Raw genomic sequence first — 19,560 nt, forward strand, 5'->3', positions numbered from 1 at the left:
AACTATTTAGTTAGTTAGACTGGCAGTCGACCCCAACATATGTAGTTGGGAAAAAGCCAGGCAGGTGATGACTACAAAGTGAGTTGAGTTAATAAAAATAAGTAGTGCTTTATTCACTCGACTCCGTACCCAACTCCACATCCGCAACCTCCACAACACAACCGTTGAAGCATATTATGCTCTGTGGCTTGGCCTGCAAAATGACAGCAGACAGTGTCTGTCATTGTCACTCACTATTTGTAACCGGTGTCTGGCCTCGTTTTAATTGTTTTCACAAATTCATACATTTTATCTATTGGCTTGTGATGTAAAGTAAATCTGTTGCTGTTAAAGTATTCTCTCTTTTCTTACTCGAAACACGTTAATAATGAGTGAAAACGCTAAGTTATAAGTCAAGTATCTATTTAACTTTGAAATTCTAAGTGAGCCTTGCGATAATTGTTAACACATTCTTTAGTCGTCAAGCTTATTCTTCGAAGTAAAAAAAGGAACAAAAAAAGTTAAAGAAATGGCACACGATATAATGGTAAATATTATCAACAAACAATATCCTTTCATGGACCTACGTTACTACGTTGTGTACTGATGTTTGTCTCCATTTATTCTGTTTCAGAGTCAGTTTTATGCCAGTCTAAATTTACCTTTACAAGAAAAAGTGGAAGAACTGACAAGGATTATAGATCAGTCAACTCCAAACAAAGATCTTCAGTCATTATTTCCTCAGTTGATAAGTAACATATTCTCAGTTACATTCAACAATGGTTGGGGATTGCGTACAGTTACTTGTGATGCTAAAAAGCAAGCGTTTGAAGCGTTAATTGTTTTCTTTGAACCCCTTGGTCCAATGTTCCGGTTGTGCTACAAACTGTTATCAGATCCGCAGTTGAAATATAACCTACCTTTGACTGCATTGCCTGTAAGTGTAAACATCATGTTATTAAATTAGCTTTCTATTCATAAAACTTTTATATCCAGTTACATTAACAGTAATTATCACCTTTAAATTATTATTTATCATAAGCAATGGAGAAACTCATGACACACTCAAACTGTGGGGATTTTTATAGCTTTAAAAATTGTTATGTCTAGGGAATGTCATTGTGGCATAATGTCATTACCTTATTAGGTGTTGTGTGGGAATAGAAGTTGAAAAGTAAATTGTGGAATGATGTACAACACATTTTTTCTTTTAGATGGACTTGCAGATAACCCTGGAAAGGGGTAGATGCCCACAGTTCTACTCAGACATGCTTGTGACAGACCCACAAACTCTCAATGTGATTGCCCTGGCTCTCAGTATCCTTTAAAAAATAGTCTACACCTACTTATAAGTGTTTCAGACTTTCTTTGGTATAATCGTATCACTGACTACAATCAGTTCTACTTGTTCATTTCTTCCTTCTTGTTCTGGACTCGATCACTATGATATTTCTTTAGTAAAATATAATAATTCAAATAAAAATGGCTTGAATATTATTTCCTTAACTTTATGAAATCAGATCCATTTGACTACTACATCATAAACTTTGCTCTTCACCTGGTTAACAACAGCCACCAAACAAGTTCCTGGGAGAATTGGAGTAGTGCATACTTTGCCTTGGCATGTGACTACCTCATGCATTTCCTGCCTGCTGATCCAAATAAATCTGTCTTGCCACACATACCCAACTATACAGGCAAAGTACCCATGGCGGCACCTCTGCAAACAGCTAATAGGTATTCTGAAGCTTTATCTTTAATACCTATCTTATTATTTACTAGCTTCCGCCCGCGGCTTCGCCCGCATAGTGTTCGGTTATATCGCGTTTCCAAGAGAATTCTTCGAAATTCCGGGATGAAAACTATCCTATGTTCTTTCTCAAGGTCAACTCTCTGTAATTTTTTTATTAAAATCAGTTCAGTGGTTTAGACGTGAAAGCGTAACAGACAGACAGACAGAGTTACTTTCGCGTTTATAATATTAGTACGGATTCTCTATATTTCTTATATAAATTATGTATATTATATATCTTTTATACATATACAACATATTTTTTATATATAACCATTTTTTTTTTAAATTACAACATATCTTTTTAGGCCCTTGTATTCCCCATCACTGCTACTTATACCTGACCTGTCAGGTTCAAGCATGAGCAATCAACATGCTACATCACAGAATCAGTCACGTAATGAAGTGTGGCGCTCCGAAACAGTGCTGCAGGTCTTCATAGATATATGGATGAGTGTAGAGCAGTTTAGTCCCAGAAATGTTGAGGTAAGATCCCATAAAAATATTGAAAATATTTCAATATTCATGTCTGAAGGAAATTATTAATTGCTTTAATAGTTAAATTGCTATTATTTAACAAGTCTTCTTATGATTTTCAGATGTTCCAAAGAAATTATTGTTCAATATCTTCAAGTCCAGAACGTGTTAGAACTGTCCGCGTTCTCGTAAAACATTTGCACTCTTTCTCTGCCAAATATATGTCAGACCCTGCTGTCCGATCGTCAGCTTTAAGGAAATACGCTCGTCAGATAATGTGTGTTCGCGCTTACCATTATATTAAACATTTGGTAACAACCTGGCCGTTGGACGCGTCGTTCAGACTGGTGATGGAACTGTGGCTGAGCCTTATCCAACCTTGGAGATATGTTAACAACAACATTACGCAAGACAGGTAACTTTGTGTAAATACCCTATGGAAGGTTTCTGAGCATTATTGGTGTTTTATGTATTCACTTTTGAGTGAAAATAAATGATGCTCAGAAACCTTCTGTAAAAGGTGTCTCTTAATAAAAACTTGAATATTAAACTTAAACGTCTGTATAAATAAAAAATTGTATCTTGATAATAGCTACTATGTGCTTTCCTTGCAGAGCTCAAAATTCCAATAACAACCAAGAAGAATTCACTAATACTCTAGATTCAAGTTTTACACAATTCATCGCAGAAAACTTCCCATCGTACACCTGCATCTTCCAACTTATACTGCCGCGGTTCATGAGACTGGACTTAAGTGCCTACAAAAATGCTGTAATGTTGTTCAGATTAGGCAAGGTATGTCTTCCATTCGCTAATTCATCATGTTTGCAAAGTTTTATGGTGGTGGCAGTCTCTAATTTTATTTAATCCTTTTCAGGTATTTTCACAACAGCATTTGTGCCCTATTTTGTGGAATTTAGAACAAGCAATAACGGACAGTGGGTCATTGAATCCAAGTCCAGATACAAGTTACAATAATTCTGGCATGGAACAAAGGTAAATTCCATAAAAACAGTCAAGTGTCAGTCATACTTGCACACACAGAATTCTGTATAGGAGACTTCCTTTAATTTTAATTTTATTTGTTTTATATTTAAACATACATGTTCTACGTAATTTTGTTACAGTTATACGTACAATGGCGTGTCTTTACACAAATATGTTACAATCGCTAAGCAAGCTATATCAGAATTTAATTTGTCTGCCAATTTTGAATATCAACCAATTTGGGGCGATAACATGCGAACATTCGCTTCGCAATTGGTAAAGAGAATTGTTGCTGCGAAAAATACAGCTGAGAATAACATTGAAGAGTATAATAAGATACTTAGCATACGCCACAAAGGTATGGTTTTATTTAAAAAAAAACTATCACTATCTAATAATATGTTTATCTAAAAAATACGTTTCTAACTTAATTTTTTTAGGTATATGGGGCGCTATCAAAATTTTCTTGATGATAGAAGACAGTGATGAAGATGTCGCCATATTGGAAGAATCTAAGAAAGTGCCAAATTATCTGACTAGTGCCTTTCACCACTTTTCACATATATTTGGGGTAAAAATATGACATAATTTTTTGTGACGTTATATTTGCAGAGAAAGTCCCTTTGAACTCTAATTGTTATTGTTTTTCAGTTAAATGAGAATACTTTAGTTGCGCCTGAACCTGTCATAGAGGACAGCTCAATGGAACATTCTTCTTACGTCAATACTACGAGTTTTCCACTTTCCATCACCAATAAGGTAAAATTTTACATCTTGTATCCAAAATCACGAGGCAAGATGCTATTTGATTCTTTATTTAATCATTTGTAACGGGTTGTTTTCGTTCAAAAATAATAGTTTAAAAAAACTAAAAAACACGCTTTTTATAGAAAAACGAACTAAAAAATAGAAAATAAATTTAAATGAATTTAAATTAAGAAAACAGTGTTAAAAATTTCAATGAATATAAATTAATAATAGTGTGAATACAAAAAAAATATTTAAAAAAAGCGTGGGGTGCATGGTGTCAATAGTTATAAATATTTTATTGGCAGATATGAGTACAGTGATTTTCATTTCGATAATATCTTAAAAAGCACCCCACGCTTTTTTTAAATATTTTTTTTGTATTCACACTATTATTAATTTATATTCATTGAAATTTTTAACACTGTTTTCTTAATTTAAATTCATTTAAATTTATTTTCTATTTTTTAGTTCGTTTTTCTATAAAAAGCGTGTTTTTAGTTTTTAAACTATTATTTATTTTCTACTTTTTAGTTTGTTTTAAAACTATTATTTGTTTTGTAGAATTAAAATTCTCTTTAGTATACAAAAATTTGTCAATATTAGAGAAAACGGCTAAAGAGAATTATTGGAAATAAAAATTAACATCGAGTCCTGCCTTATCGACTGTAGAGAAAAATTCTAGAAAATTTTAATTAATTTTCTTACCTCATCGACTATTGATGAAAATTATATAAATTAACAAAAATCATATTTTGCAAATTGAAAAGCCTAGAAGTCGGTGTCTAATGGATGTTACTAAGTTAATTTTGCCACCGACTTCTAGGCCGATGCACCTAAAATTAGTTTTTTTGCTTTTTAGTGTTTTGGGAAGTCGGTTTAATTTTTTTGTAAAAAGGTTATTTATTTAAAGCTTTTCAGTGATACGAATAGTTGTCACTATCCATACAAGTGGGAAGTTCTCATCAATACAAAGAATATAAGTCCAAACGAGGTAGTTTACATATTCAGTTGTCGAGTTCCCTCGACTTTCTCTGGTCTCCATCATCAGGTCAGCTCCAAACCTTCACTGTTGCAAAGGTCTTGTCAATACAAATAATTTAAGCCCAAACACGAGGTAGTTTACATATTCAGTTGTCGAGTTCCCTCGACCCTCTCTGGTCTCCATCATCAGGTCAGCTCCAAATCTTCACAGTTCAATAGTGCTTTTAGGCGTACACCTGAGTGTCAAGTTTTTACCCTATGCATGCCTACAACTTTTGAAGGTTGCCCTCGATTTCTCAGGGTTTCTATGATCAGATCCTGACGTGATGACTATGGGACCAACTGGCAGCTATTCCGAGTCGAACAAAAAAAGAATCACGTAAATCGGTCTATAAACCTCGGAGTAATCGATGTGTATGTGTAACCTCCTCCTTTTTGGGAAGTCGGTTAAAATGGAATAATTTTATCAAATTAGTGTATTGTCATCGGTCCTCAATAAATCTACAAAGTTTGAAAGAAATCTGGCCGTTTAAAGTGGGTCAAAATCGCGCCCAAAGAAGTCGGTTACAAACAAACATACAAACCTACAAACATACATACCTACAAACATACAAACATACAGGTGAAGCTAATAAAAAGCGTGTAAAAACCATGTCAATTGTAGAACATTTGTAGTACGAGCTCCAAACGAAAGATCAATTTTTAAAATCTCTTAATTATTGGTTTCCAGCTTCGCAGCAAACCTACCAAAGTGCACTATATGGGCGACCCAGACTTGATGCCAATAACGTCCTACGAAAGCACTATATTAGTCAGGATGTTGTACCACATAGCATCAAGATTGAATGAGTTGGTAAGCTTAAATCTGTGATATCAATTCAAACGTTAATTAATGGACCAATAGGAGCTTACATAATGCAATTTGTATATCAAAAATCTATTTAACTTTTCAGTATGGAGATGACTTAGCAAGACTTTGGAACAGAAACGACTTGTGCGGCTTCATGGCCCGTGAGGTGTTGCAGACGCCATGCACGATCCATAATTACGTGAAGGATGTGACGAATCATCAGAACATTGTGAGTCAGGAGCTGCCCCCGCGCCTGTCACTGCGTCGCCTCGGCTCGCATGCCTTCGTCGTGTGGCTCACAATCGGCTACATCATCATGAAACTCTTTTCCTTCAGTGGTTTCTTTTACGTGTTTGTGTTAGTCATTTTGTGGATAACGTTTGTTTTCACTAAAGCTAGTTTTAAAATGTTAAGATTAATTTAAATCAGGAATAATGTTCAATTTTTATAAAAGATTTATTCTTGCATTGAATAAATTATTTTTTTATGGATTTGTGTGTTTTTATCATCATCATCTAAGTGCCCATTTCCCAAAAATATATCTAAAAGTATTAAAAAAAAATCACAGTCAAATACATCGCCAAGCCTTGCACAATTTTAACTAAACTAACTTTTTAACTAAAGGTAAACAATCTCGATCGGAGTCGTTAGTACCAATCAAAAGACTGCATAATTTTAACGCTTATTTTATTAGCACTTAGCAATTAACATAGAAATACAAACATAAAAAATAACAGTAGCTTACAAGCTAGCAATATTTCTTCAACGTGAGCTTGGGTACGATATTCATGGAGGCTAGTTCTTGGAAGAGCAGCTTGCAGGCGTAGGGCATGTCGACGCTGGAGACGGCGGCGGACGAGTGGCAGGCGTGGCACCACGCGCGGCTCGCCAGTCGACCACATGCGCCGCAGATGTCAGCACTGAACGCGTCCGATGCAAGCATGAGGCGTTCCATTAGCAACATACTGGAAAGGACATAAATATTATTTATTTATTGCAAAAAATGTATACAGATGCATCCTTAGCCTAGGTATACATTACCCTGTTGTTGGGGCGCAGGTATTAGGTATTATATCCAGTCCAGTCAGCAACTCCAGTCAACCTACCCTTATAATGATGGCGTTTTATCACAGATTACTGATATACTAGTTATTACGGTTTTATCGACATTTGTTTCACTAGTACTCTTGACTTCAAATTACAACATGTGTTTGCTAAGAAAATGGATTTGCAGTTTTCAGCTGTTCATGTTGAAGAGAGATAAAGAAGTACTATATTCAAATAATAAAGTTGAGAACCAAACCCATCGCGCATGTTGAAAAGGAAAAAAAAGCATGTGATTGATGGTCTCAAAAAAATGAATGGATATGATTAATTATAGTGGCTAAACTACACAACAATAATTGAGAGTCATGCTTACCTAGCGCCATATCCGATGAGACAGTCCCGCTCCATCTCCCCGAGTCGCAGGCCGCCGTCTCGCGAGCGTCCCTCGGTGGGCTGGCGCGTGAGCACGGCGCGCGGGCCGCGGGCGCGAGCGTGCATCTTGTCCTGTACCATGTGCTTCAGTTTCTGGTAGTACACCTGATCAACAAATTGACATTACTGCAATATTACAAGGAGGAAAATATGTATTTTTGTTTGTTTGTAATGGAAAAAAAACTATTACAACTACATTTGCGAAAGACATAAGTTATATTTTATCTCGATACAGTTATTCCCACGGGACAAGGGTGACACCTCGGGAAAACGGCTAGTATTGGATATAATAATAAGTGTTAGGGATAATTATATTTTTGTACATTTGCAAATATACAAATCTCGCTTCCCGAAGGAACTTCTTCCCGCACATAAATTACTATGTTACTGCAAAATCCATCCGATAGTTTTTGAAAGTGACAAACTTTTGCGTTTATAATATTAGTAGGATAATTGAACTTAACATAACCTTAATACTTACAGGACCAGAATAAATATAAGCTTCCAAGGGCTCTCCAGTTAATCCAGAGTAAAATATATCCTTTCCATGATAGTTGTATCCGTGTTTTTCTAACTCCTGACATACATCGCGAACCTTAGAACCGCCGAATGCAGTGCCTGAAGAAAACAAACACAGTTGGAATGGCTAAAATCTAAAACTAGATAAAAGAGCAAAGTTGCAAAGTAAACATACCATAGTGAAATTTCCCTTCCATCAAGCCAGCTTTTCCTGCTAACAGTTCGATGGTTTTTCCGACAGTCATTCTAGATGGGAAACCATGTGGGTTCATGATCATGTCAGGACAGATGCCTCGATCATTAAATGGCATGTCTTCTTGCTGCACAATCAAACCAGTCACACCTTTCTGCCCGTGCCGGGAACTAAACTTGTCGCCTATCTCCGGAATACGCGTTTGACGTAACAATATTTTAATGAGGAATGCATCTTCAGAGTTTGACGACACCATAACTTTTTCTATGTAAGACTCGACTGGACCTTTGTAGGTGATAGGAACGTCCTTGTAATCCACCTGTTGTGGCTGCCCCTGCGTAACAGTGCTTAAAGTAGCTGGTGGCATCTGCTTATTTATTAAAACTTGTCTATTCTCAACCATTTCGCCGGGTGCAGCTATGCCATCAGTATCAAGAATTTCATGTGCTCTAATAACTTTTCCTGTAGTTGCGTCTCTCGAAGGGCCCAAAATCCTATCGGAGGTTTGATTGCTGTATCTCTTCATAGTGGTCTTGGCGCTTTTGTAGACAAGGCACCGGCCATACCCGCGGTCGATGGACGCTCGGTTCAGAATCAACGCGTCCTCAATATCGTAGCCGCTGTAACTCATGACGGCTACTGTGGCGTTCTGCCCAGCCGGCAGTTTGTCAAAATTGGTCAACTCGATTGTTCTCGTCTTAACCATCGGACATTGTGGGTATACTAAGTTGTACATAAGCGTATCTATTCTGTTTTTCTGATTGTAGCCAATTGTACCTAAAATATATGAACATTCAGTAATGATTGATCTAAAATGTAAATAATTTGATCATAAGTATCTATGCCAGTGAACTTACCCATTGCCTGTTTACCCATAGCACATTGGTAGGTATTCCTAGGACTCTGATTGTGATGCGGGTAAGGGACAAGGCCAGCACAAACGCCGAGGATGGTGAATGGCTCAATTTCTAAATGCGTGGTGACATATGGATCTATCTCTGCTTCAACGGTAGCTATGTGGCTGTCATTCTCCTCATTCACGTCTAAGTACTCTATCAGTCCATCATTGAGAAAGTCTTGGAACTTTCTAATTCCTCTATTCAACTCATTTATATGGAATTGTTGTACTAGTGGATAACCCTTTTCTACAATGATATATGGTCGGCAGAGCCTTCCGCCGTCGCTGCAAATGTAGACAGTCCTCTGATTGTGATTAGGGTAAATTGAAACGAAGGCCGATATGAGGCCACGTCGTCGGAACATTCTAAAAACCTTTATAAGCCTTTTGTATTGCCTTGAAACTCCAAGAATATTACCTAAAAAAAGAACAACATTTATAACATACCGTTATTTATTCTGAACGTTAGGTCTCCGTAACTTTCAGTCAAGTAAAGCCTCACCATTAAGGAACACCATGTACACAGCTGGGTGGTTAATTTCCTCGCCGCCTAATAGTCTAACGTCTTCAACGCCTGCATTACGCGCTAGCCTCGCAATCGGTTCTTCGGAACACTCAGTAGTGATGTGAGTCATCAGTGCCAAGTTCTTCACAAGACCGCAGGCTTCACCTTCAGGAGTATCAGAAGGACACAACATGCCCCACTGGGAAGGTTGCAGAGATCGCGGCCCTGATACCTTCCTCGTCTTTTCAAATTGAGAATTCACTCTGGTCATCATACCCAAAGCTGATATGTAACTAAGGCGACTCAGCACTTGAGTTACTCCATGCCTCTCCATTTTGAATCTTTTAATCGTCCAGTTACCCTAGAAAGAAAAAAAAAATAATTTTAAAATCTATGAAATCTAGAAGAGACTAGATTTTTTTATGTATGCTTAGCCAATTCAGTACTTAAAAACTTACAGAAGAAATAGCAGCAAACAGACCATTAGCAATCAAATCTGGTCTCATATGTTTAACAACATCAAATGGCGCAGCTTTGACTTTAGGTATTATTTTGTCTGCAATTGATTTCAATTCCCAATTGAACCTTTTGAACAGATCTTCAAACATTAAAGCTAGTAAAGAGCCGGCAAGCTCAAGTCTCTTGTTTCCATAGTAATCAGGATCATCTATAGCAGCCTTATTGGTTTCAGCTTCAATAACCCTTTTTACCATTATAGCTAGATAAATAGCTTTTACATAGAAATTGAAGTTTTCAACAGCAACATGTGCTAGGATAGTTGTTGCTAGAAGATCCCTGGCTTCATCAACAGGAGTGCGGACTTTGGCATTGCCTGACTGAAACCTGAAATCAATCATTTATGCCAATCAAATTAACTATCAACATTTCTTTTTATGATTTGGTACACATAGCAGTCAAGTTATATTTTTAACCCCCGACGCAAAAACGACGGGGTGTTATAAGTTTGACGTGTCTGTGTGTGTGTGTGTGTGTGTGTGTGTGTGTGTGTGTGTATGTGGCATCGTAGCTCCCAAACGGATGATCCGATTGTAATGCGGTTTTTTTTGTTTAAAAGGTATGTCAGTCGGGAGTGTTCTTAGCTATGTTTGGTGGAAATCGGTTCAGGTCTTCAAGGTCATCAGCTCGTTTGCTAGATGTGATAGGAATGTTACACGCTCTGTTTACTTGCAAGTGTATGTGGGATCTGAAATTTGAAACACTAATGTCTTTTGGAACCACTGAGCTGGTCTGCTGTTAGGGCACGAAGGTAGGAGACGTAACCCTGAACTGCCTTTTAGTAAACCCATCGAGTTTGGGCTCGTTGAATTTGTCTTGACGAGTTCTCTTCATGTTTCTGATTGACGAGAACCTAATGCTGGAAATGGGATGTGGCGGATGAAACCCTGAAATGCTGAAATGAAACGGATAAACCGATTTATATTTTGCTGAAAATCTAGAATGTCCAAAGGTTAATCTTTATTGTTTTTCAGTTTGTGCAATTCTCCCAGAGCCAGTTTGTCATGAGGATTGTTAAACAGCTTCCTTTGGCCGAGATCGCATATAGCGACCCCATCTTAAGATAAAATAAATTAAATGAAAGAAGGAAAAATTAAGGAGCTCCTTTAAAAAGCATGAAATAAAATTAAATTATAAATTTAAAAACCCCGACCCAAAAAGTATGCAATAATTATGACAAAAGGTTAAAACGCTAAACCCTATAAAAGCAAAAATAACTTTTAACACTACGTAAACTAAATTTTGACGTGTCGGGGGACCGCTTTTTACTTTCATAAATACTTATATAAATAAAATGATATTACAACATTCGTTTAAAAAAAAAACGCGTATCTAAAGTAATGAATTAGAGCGGTCCCCCGACACGACAAAATTTAGTTTACGTAGTGTTAAAAGTTATTTTTTGCTTTTTATAGGGTTTAGCGTTTTTAACCTTTTGTCATAATTATTGCATACTTTTTTGGGTCGGGGGTTTTTTTAAATTTATAATACAAGTTACCTTTTGACCTTCAATTTACTTCCAATGTAGGCGAGAGCTTGATTTTGGGTAAATATTTTTAAATTATGACAATCCATAATGCAAGGAGCCATCTTCTTCAGTGAAGTATCATCAGTGCCAATAAGTTGCATAATTTCTTGGTCACTACAGATACCCATAGCTTTGAAGGCAACAGCAATAGGAATATCCTGAAAAAACGAAACTCAATATTATTGCCACCTATTTCATAATTAAATTCTAAGTTACCAAAAATCTAAAATAATGGTCAAAGATATTATTTGGTAGAAACAGTAAGACACTAATAATAAGTCCTGTAAGTTAAGAACAGGCCATTTTAAACACTCCGTGAATATAATCCTACATTGATACACATGCTACATCAAATAAAAATATGTATATTGAAAACTTACATCAGATAAAGCATTATGTCTCAATACATATTTGCCATTCTTCACTATAACATTAGTTCTAGTTTTCTTTTCATGAGTAGAACTGGTAACTTGGCATTGTATAGCTCCCATGAATTCATCAACAATCATCCTGTTCCTGGACAGCTGTTCTTGGATCAATATCACTTTTTCTTGTCCTGCAAAAATAGAAAATATATATAAGAATAAAAGGTTTATTCAAAAGATATATTTAACAACTTGTGTAACAGAAAAAAAGGTCCATAAGTAAATTAAAGTCTAAATATAATTGTGTAGTATATTAACATGCCAAAAAAGCTTTTTTCATAATACATATTAGCCAATTGACGTCTCATGGTATAACATACTCATGTTATGAAACATACCTCTGATAATAAAATAACCGCCTGGGTCATGTGGACATTCATTCAGCTGTGCTAGCTCAAAGTCAGACTTATTGGTCAGAACACAATTAGAAGACCTCAACATCAGTGGCATTCTGTAAGTACAAGTATTCAAGAATTATTTTAAATCAACATAAAGTAATTAAAAACTTGTGTATATGTAATATGGTTTGAAATGAAATGAATAGGAATGACAAATGTTCACCTGCCAATAAGCTGTTTGTTCTTGATGACCCGTTGGTTGCCTCGAATGTACTCTATGTCTACTGTTATTGGTGCTGAATATGTCATGTCTCTAAGCCTACACTCGTGTGGAGTTGTGGGCTTAGTAACATTGTAACCTTCTTCTAAATCTGGCGTCCCAACATACGCATTGAGGTATTTAATGTAAAATAATGGGTCAGCATCACAAAACACTTTTTCATTAGCTTGAACTATTTTCTTTATTTCAACATTTATAAAATAGTTAAAGGAATCAATGTGCTGTTTTACTAATCCCTTTACTTGTAGAAAAGATGGCACTAATTTCCATTTATCCTGTGAACAAAAATACAAAGTAGAGCATGTTGATTTAATGGATATGTTTACTGCTAGCCGCATATGGATAAAAAAAGTATTTTATTATACCACTTGACAGTAGCAGACTCTCAAGTTTCATCAAAATCCATCCAGTAGGTAGTTTTAGAGTGAAAGGGCAACAATACAAAGTAACATAATCAATACACTATCACAGTTTTTAAAGATCTTTTAATGGCAGTCCAGCAGTCTTAGCCTTCTACAAACAAATATATTGACAGAGATACAAAGAAAAGTATTAGGAAGCAACTAACCTCTACAGTTTTTATAGGTTCTCGCGAACCTTTAGAGGAGTCCCAATCATTTTGCCTTTTATTTATCTCCCCCATTTTAAGATTTAAAACCGGCCCAGCTGTTGTTCACATGAAGACTGAAGCAGGCATTAAGATTTTGATCCAGGAAGCGATCTATCCATTATGAAAAGTAGCACTAGCTATCCCTGACGCTTTGGAAATTGGAAGCTTAGTTTGGGAGCAATAATTTGTAATTCCTGGAAGTTTAGGAGGTTATAGTATAACAAAATTGTTCTGAAATGCAATCGAAGCATGAAGAGAGCCAGAAAGCACTTGTTATGACAGCTGACATTGGATTTGTCAGTTTTGTCACTGTCAGTCTGTCAAGGTCTGTCACTTGCTTCTACCAAGAATCGTTAAATGTTATGGAGTCCACCGTTTCACAAAATTCTTGGGTTGGCCGGGTAACTGAACTGGGTTGAGAAGGTCAGACGGGCAGGCGCTCCTTGTAAAACACTGGTACTCAGCTGCGCCTGGTTACTCTGCAAGCTAACCCCAACATAGTTGTGAAAAGGCTAGGTAGATGGAGGTATTTCAGTCGGTCCATCGAGAGTATCCTACTGCCGTTAGTTAATTACGGAGTGGATTTATAGTCTGTCTTTTTTCTGACAGTAGTGTTTCTGACGTTGACAGTCGCTGATTGATTCTGTCTTGGTCTTCATGGTCTTGATAAAAATAAAATTATGATCATCACCATCAAGCTCGAAATTCCGGCTGCATTTATTGTGAAAGATAACTTCAAGACAGAAAATTAGCAACTGCGTTTATCAAAAGAAAAATGCATTTATACGTAGTTTAGTAAATTTTCGCACTCTTCAAGATGGTTTACGAATCTATACCTCGTACAGTTAGAATTCTTCTGTTAGGTGAACCTGGTGTCGGAAAAACCTCGCTTATACTTTCTTTAGTTACTGAAGAGTTTACAGAACATGTGCCACCCAAGGCTGAAGAAATTACAATTCCCGCAGACGTTACGCCGGAACAAGTACCAACCAACATTATCGATATTTGTCGTATGTATTTTTAATACAATGCATATAATTTGCTTTTTTCATTTTAATATCATTGCTAGTAGGATTCGTAACAAAATATTTACAAGTCTGTTCAAATAGAAACGTCATAGTAGTAATGGTAATAGGCAAGATTAAAATTGCATAATTACTATAATCAGTGAGGTAACTAACAACATAACTTTACCAATGCTCAAAAATGATAAGTCTGATATCACAACGAATTTTGTTTATAAATATTTATTTGATTTGATATTTCACTGCTGTATCATGCTTGCCACCATCTCATGTGTAGAAGTAGGTACTCATCAGATATATTATTTAGTTGCAGAGCAAAGTATTGAGCAGGTGGGAGAAGAAATAGAAAGGGCTCATGTAATATGCATAGTATTCTCTGTGGACAGACAAGAGACACTGAATAAAATAGCATCATATTGGTTGCCTTTTGTCAGAGAAAACTGTCCTGATGACTACCGAAAACCTGTTATTCTTGTTGGAAACAAGATTGATCTTATTGACTACTCTGTTATTGACGTAAGATTTAAAAATACTTTTAACATTCTAATTAGATTTATCTGCACTTTTGTGTATGAGGCTTTACAATGTTTACATACATTTAAATGAATGTTGCAGAATATTTGGGACATAGCCGAAGAATATCCAGAAGTTGACCGATGCATAGAATGCTCAGCAAAATCTCTTATAAATGTATCTGAAATGTTCTACAATGCTCAAAAAGCTGTCCTCCATCCTATTAACCCTATTTACAGTATTGAAGAACAAGAGGTAATGAAAATATGACCTTATGTGACACATTTGCCTTTGATACTGGTATTAATTTTAATGTACTTGTTTACAGTTAACAGAAAAATGCAAAAGAGCTTTAACAAGAATTTTCAAGATCTGTGACTTAGACGGTGATGGCCTTCTAGATGACTATGAAGTAACAATGTTTCAAAGGAAATGTTTTGATTCACCTTTGCAATTACAGGTAAAAGTGAAGGTTATCACACACACTACTAATATATGAGTTGCAAGAGTGTTACGTTCTTGCAAAGTGTTTCCATAAACTTGCATTAATTTAAAAGTCTATTTAAATAATAAAATACAATAATGTAATTTTTATTCAAACCACATTTCAGGTTTTAGATGAAGTAAAATCAGTAATTGCCCAGAACATTCCTGGCGGGATAGAAAATGATTGCATAACTATAAAAGGTTTTATTTTCTTACATTGCTTATTTATACAAAGAGGACGAAATGAAACAACATGGACGGTCCTTCGCAAGTTTGGCTATGAGGAAAGCCTGGAATTGACTCAAAATTACTTATATGCTAAGTAAGTGCTCGCAAATTTATTTATTTGATTACACCACTAATTTATGTTTATTTTAACCGAATGCCACAGAAAGGACACAATAATATATCTAAACATGCACTAAAACATAAGCAGACTACATCTATAAAATTAAAAACAATACAACCTTATTTTTTTTATAACACAAAAGTAAATGTACCAGTCATGTTTGGAATACTTTCTGTGATGCATTTCTAGACAATCAGATTCTTTTTAATTTATCTTTTAGGAGTTGCTCATATCAAAGAAAGCACCTTTTTTATTTCAATCAGCCTATACTGTCACATCACTGCCAGCCAAAGGCTTGCCCCATAGCTTCCTATCCATCTCTGCTGGTTTTGGTGGCTTATAATGGCCATATTTAAGGAAGCTCATTAAAAACATTTTTTATTTGCAGTATTAAGGTTCCAGTGGGCTGCACAACTGAACTCTCTTACAAAGGCCAGCAGTTTCTAGCACAGTTGTTTGAGAAATATGACAGTGACAAAGATGGCATGCTAAATCCTACTGAACTGAAAAATGTGTTCTCATGTTGTCCTAGAATACCATGGCACAACTTGCGATATACAGTGCCTACAAATGACAAGGTATTGAATATTTTACATCTCAAAGTTAGTCATATGTGATTTCTTTTTATTTAAATCGCGCTCGTAGCATGGAAAATTTCGTTCGACCTAAGGCTGTCTCTGTTACAACGGCCTACTTTACACTTGTAATTTTTTACTCAATTATGTAGCTTGCGTAATTAACTTATGATAATTTAAGAAATGTAATACCCCTTCGTAAGTTGCTTACAGTGATTTCTTAGAACTTTTTACAAACTTATGAAAGCGAAGCAATTTTGAATTCATTGACATTGCAGGGATACTTAACTTTACAAGGTTGGATGTGTCGCTGGACCCTAATGACGCTACTGGACTTGCAAAATACAAGTGCCTATCTAGCTTACCTGGGCTTCAACTTCCTTGAAAATGAAACACAAAAGGCAGCTATACATAGTGAGTATAATCCATAGACATAATATTAGTAAACAGGACTGCGCATATAAACCCAAAAAACGAGCCGAGTGAAACAGTTAGTACGGAGGCTGTCTGTCCCTTTCTAATAGGGTGACTATGAGATTAAGCTATGTGAGACAAATCCGAATTTGCTAAGATTATTAAACACAGATTAGTATTGAAGTTTTAACTTACGCAGTTTGTGACCTTAAGATACTAATAAAGGCTTTTAATAATTAGCGGAAATTAGCAGTATAAAAGCAGGAAGATTCGAAGTGAAGACTGTTTTTTTTTGTATTTCTACTTCATATATAGACTGCTGAGCCATTTATGTCGCCTTTCTTCATTTTTTGGGAAGCTATAACAATAGTACAACAGTTTTAAAATCCATCACCCATATTTTGACTCGTTACAAGAATTCACGGGCACCCTAGTTGTTTGGTTTACGAAAATGTTATTATTAGCTAACCTGTGGAACGATATATTGCAAACACCATAGGATTCACTTTTGCAAGTAGAAACGCGACACTTTTTCACAATTTTAATAGTTTAAATTGATTTAATACAAAAAAATATAAACAAAATTTTAAATGCTGATTACGCGCCAAGAATGTTCAGGGTTACCGCTACAAAATAAAAAAAAGCAAAATAAAAATTTATGTTGTTTATGTTTTAATAATAAATACGAATAAATTAATGCGATTGTTATTAATTTGTTGATTTACAATTGTTAAAATATGATAAAATTTTTATGTGATTCAATTGTTTTTTGGGAAGACAAAACTTTTGATCACAACATTATTTTATGCTGGCAAGGTGTTAGAAAGAGACAAACAGCCTCCGTTCGAACTATCCCTCTCGGCTCGGATTTGCCTCTGTGTATTATGCAACCAATTTAGTACCTTATTGCGTTAGAATAGAGTTCATCCTCCGAGCCTTTTTTTTCCCAAACTATGTTGGGGTCGGCTTCCAGTCTAACCGGATTCATTTTTTCAGAGTTCATTTTCGTAAATATATATTTTGAGCGTGCGCAATCTTGTTTAGTAATATTATATCTATGGTATAATCACAATTAAGTATGTAACCTAATAAATACCATACTTTATACAAGTCTTTATACTGACTTTTTTTTTGCAGTAACTCGAGAAAAGAAAGTTGATATCGCCAAGAAACAGTCCAGTCGTAATGTATACCAGTGTCATATCATCGGGCCCAGGTCATGTGGAAAGACATCTATTTGTAGAAGCTTTCTCGGCATAGCACATAAGGTACAGTGAGGTTGATAGGATTATTATTTTCCACTGTAATTATTTTAAATCGGGAAGTTAACGCCTTTTTCTCCCTTTTAGAAAATAAAGCCGCATGCGAACGAGCGAGGTGACAGCAATACTGCGGAAAACTGTTGCATAAACACAGTGTTGGTATATGGTCAAGAAAAGTACTTAGTTTTAAAAGAAATACCGATAACACGTGTGTCAGACCCGCTGCAGCCCCACGAAGTCAATTGTGATGTTGCCTGTCTCGTTTATGATGTTGCTGCCAGTCGATCCTTCGAGTATATCGCAAGGATATATATCGTAAGTATTTGGATAACTGGGCGTAAAAGTAGAGTACAGTTTCCGTGAATGATGTGACACATATCAGTTATTATTGTTTCAGAAATACTTTGCAGAAAGTCATATCCCTGTGTTAATTGTGGGCACAAAGGGTGATGCGCTAATCGCAAGACAGGAGTACATCTTGCAACCGGAGGTTTTCTGCAATAAATATCAACTTCTGCCACCTCAGTTGTTCAACATTAGAGAAAATAAACACGATGTATTCGTCAAGCTCGCCACGATGGCTGCATTTCCGTAAGTTAACACTTATTGATTGTTGCCTATTTAATTTTTATAGTTTCTCATGGTAAACGTGATGTCTAAAACGAAATGATTTAACATTTAGTGCCAAGCTCCCGGTTTTATTAAGCCCTGTAGGTAGGTACCTACCTACATTTTCAATCTTTACCAAGTCATACGAAATATTTAATTCGATTAAACTAGCTAATTTTAGATAGCTCATTTACCGAGGGAAGATTTAGGCTACGTTTCATTCGGGTTCGAAGTAGTTCCCTCGAATCCCAGGTGAAACTTCGGGAAGCAGTTAAATAATAAAGGGCTACGGTAAATGTTGACAAGTCGGCCAAAATAGTTCCTAAATTCGATATTTTACTGATAGCTTTGAAATGGTAGGTAATGGTAGTAGGTGGTAGGCAGCTAGGATGATAAACGCCGTAAGGTGGCTTGGCACAAAATTACTTATATTGGATTTCTTGACCATCACGAGTCCTTGTATAATTGCTGTAATTAAATACTGTTATTTTAATTGTCTTTGTCAGTCAATTTCAAGCAGCTTGGATTTTATTCAGCAAGCACAGGTTAGTGTTACTTGCATCAAATTTAGATCTCAGGTATTTATTATTTCCTAATTATGATCCGCGTTTTAGGCACTTGAAGCACTTTGCAAGCTTGACGGGGGACAATTCGTCTTGGTGGAAGGCAGGCATCGGAGTCGCTGCTGCAACTGTCGTGGGCCTCGTCCTGATTAAGATATTTAGCTTCCAGAAACGTTAGGTTAACTGGTTCTGCAGCTATCTTTTATTTATTGTACATAAATATGTTATGTATTAAAAATAGTATTGAATTGAAGTGCTTGAAAAATTTATTTAATTATAGACCAAAGAAAAACCTTTTATTACAAAGTAGTATATTTTGATTAATTTGTAAATAAAATATTAGATGGCAGAAAAAGCTTTTATTATTAAGCAACAGCTGACCCGGCGAAGTTCGTTGTTCCTTCAGATCAGGTGCAACAACAACAAATATTTAGTTTTTTAATCAAATCGAAATAGGAAGCTTTACGGTGACATACCTGTGGCCGCTACCCACGTCGCAAACCTCTCTGCAATAAAACCTCATCATCGACCATCGTGATTGAGACTACGAGGCTTCCTGCGAGCGTGTTACACCGATTTTAAAAACATGACACCGCATGCTCGATGCGAAAATAACGTTGGTCAGTACCCAGTTTACTCATAAATTAGGCGCCAACA

The 19,560-nt window shown here is 36.0% G+C and overlaps 3 protein-coding genes across 4 annotated transcripts; 2 read left to right on the forward strand and 1 right to left on the reverse strand.

Moving 5' to 3' along the window:
* The first annotated feature begins 211 nt into the window (after positions 1–211).
* On the forward strand, positions 212–6,307 carry LOC110370037 (sphingomyelin phosphodiesterase 4). The gene is made up of 13 exons (XM_021325729.3): positions 212–526; positions 614–916; positions 1,194–1,296; positions 1,500–1,716; positions 2,080–2,257; positions 2,371–2,663; positions 2,863–3,043; positions 3,126–3,244; positions 3,376–3,593; positions 3,676–3,806; positions 3,887–3,994; positions 5,697–5,819; positions 5,920–6,307. Exons 1-13 carry the CDS (start codon positions 509–511, stop codon positions 6,238–6,240), a joined length of 2,313 nt encoding a protein of 770 aa, XP_021181404.3. The 5' UTR covers positions 212–508; the 3' UTR covers positions 6,241–6,307.
* Positions 6,308–6,486: 179 nt separating this feature from the next.
* On the reverse strand, positions 6,487–13,383 carry LOC110369948 (DNA-directed RNA polymerase III subunit RPC2). Its single transcript, XM_021325606.3, has 12 exons — positions 13,066–13,383; positions 12,441–12,772; positions 12,218–12,330; positions 11,835–12,010; positions 11,425–11,612; positions 9,869–10,253; positions 9,408–9,771; positions 8,865–9,323; positions 7,990–8,784; positions 7,777–7,913; positions 7,237–7,400; positions 6,487–6,781 (listed from the first exon to the last, which is right to left on the reverse strand). The coding sequence occupies exons 1-12, from the start codon at positions 13,138–13,140 to the stop codon at positions 6,565–6,567; spliced, it is 3,405 nt and encodes a 1,134-aa protein (XP_021181281.1). The 5' UTR covers positions 13,141–13,383; the 3' UTR covers positions 6,487–6,564.
* A 333-nt stretch (positions 13,384–13,716) lies between these two features.
* On the forward strand, positions 13,717–19,156 carry LOC110369968 (mitochondrial Rho GTPase). 2 transcript variants are annotated; one of them, XM_021325635.3, is made up of 12 exons: positions 13,717–14,117; positions 14,440–14,648; positions 14,748–14,900; positions 14,974–15,105; positions 15,257–15,453; positions 15,869–16,058; positions 16,334–16,469; positions 17,607–17,737; positions 17,819–18,046; positions 18,129–18,322; positions 18,847–18,885; positions 18,955–19,156. In XM_021325635.3, exons 1-12 carry the CDS (start codon positions 13,925–13,927, stop codon positions 19,079–19,081), a joined length of 1,929 nt encoding a protein of 642 aa, XP_021181310.1. In that variant the 5' UTR covers positions 13,717–13,924; the 3' UTR covers positions 19,082–19,156. The 2 variants fall into 2 exon arrangements, with proteins under 2 accessions (XP_021181310.1, XP_021181311.1); XM_021325636.3 differs by lacking the exon at positions 18,847–18,885 and having other exon boundaries at positions 13,718–14,117.
* The last annotated feature ends 404 nt before the right edge of the window (positions 19,157–19,560 follow it).

The sequence above is a fragment of the Helicoverpa armigera genome, chromosome 9, assembly GCF_030705265.1.
Source record: "Helicoverpa armigera isolate CAAS_96S chromosome 9, ASM3070526v1, whole genome shotgun sequence".
Taxonomy (NCBI): Eukaryota; Metazoa; Arthropoda; class Insecta; order Lepidoptera; family Noctuidae; genus Helicoverpa; species Helicoverpa armigera.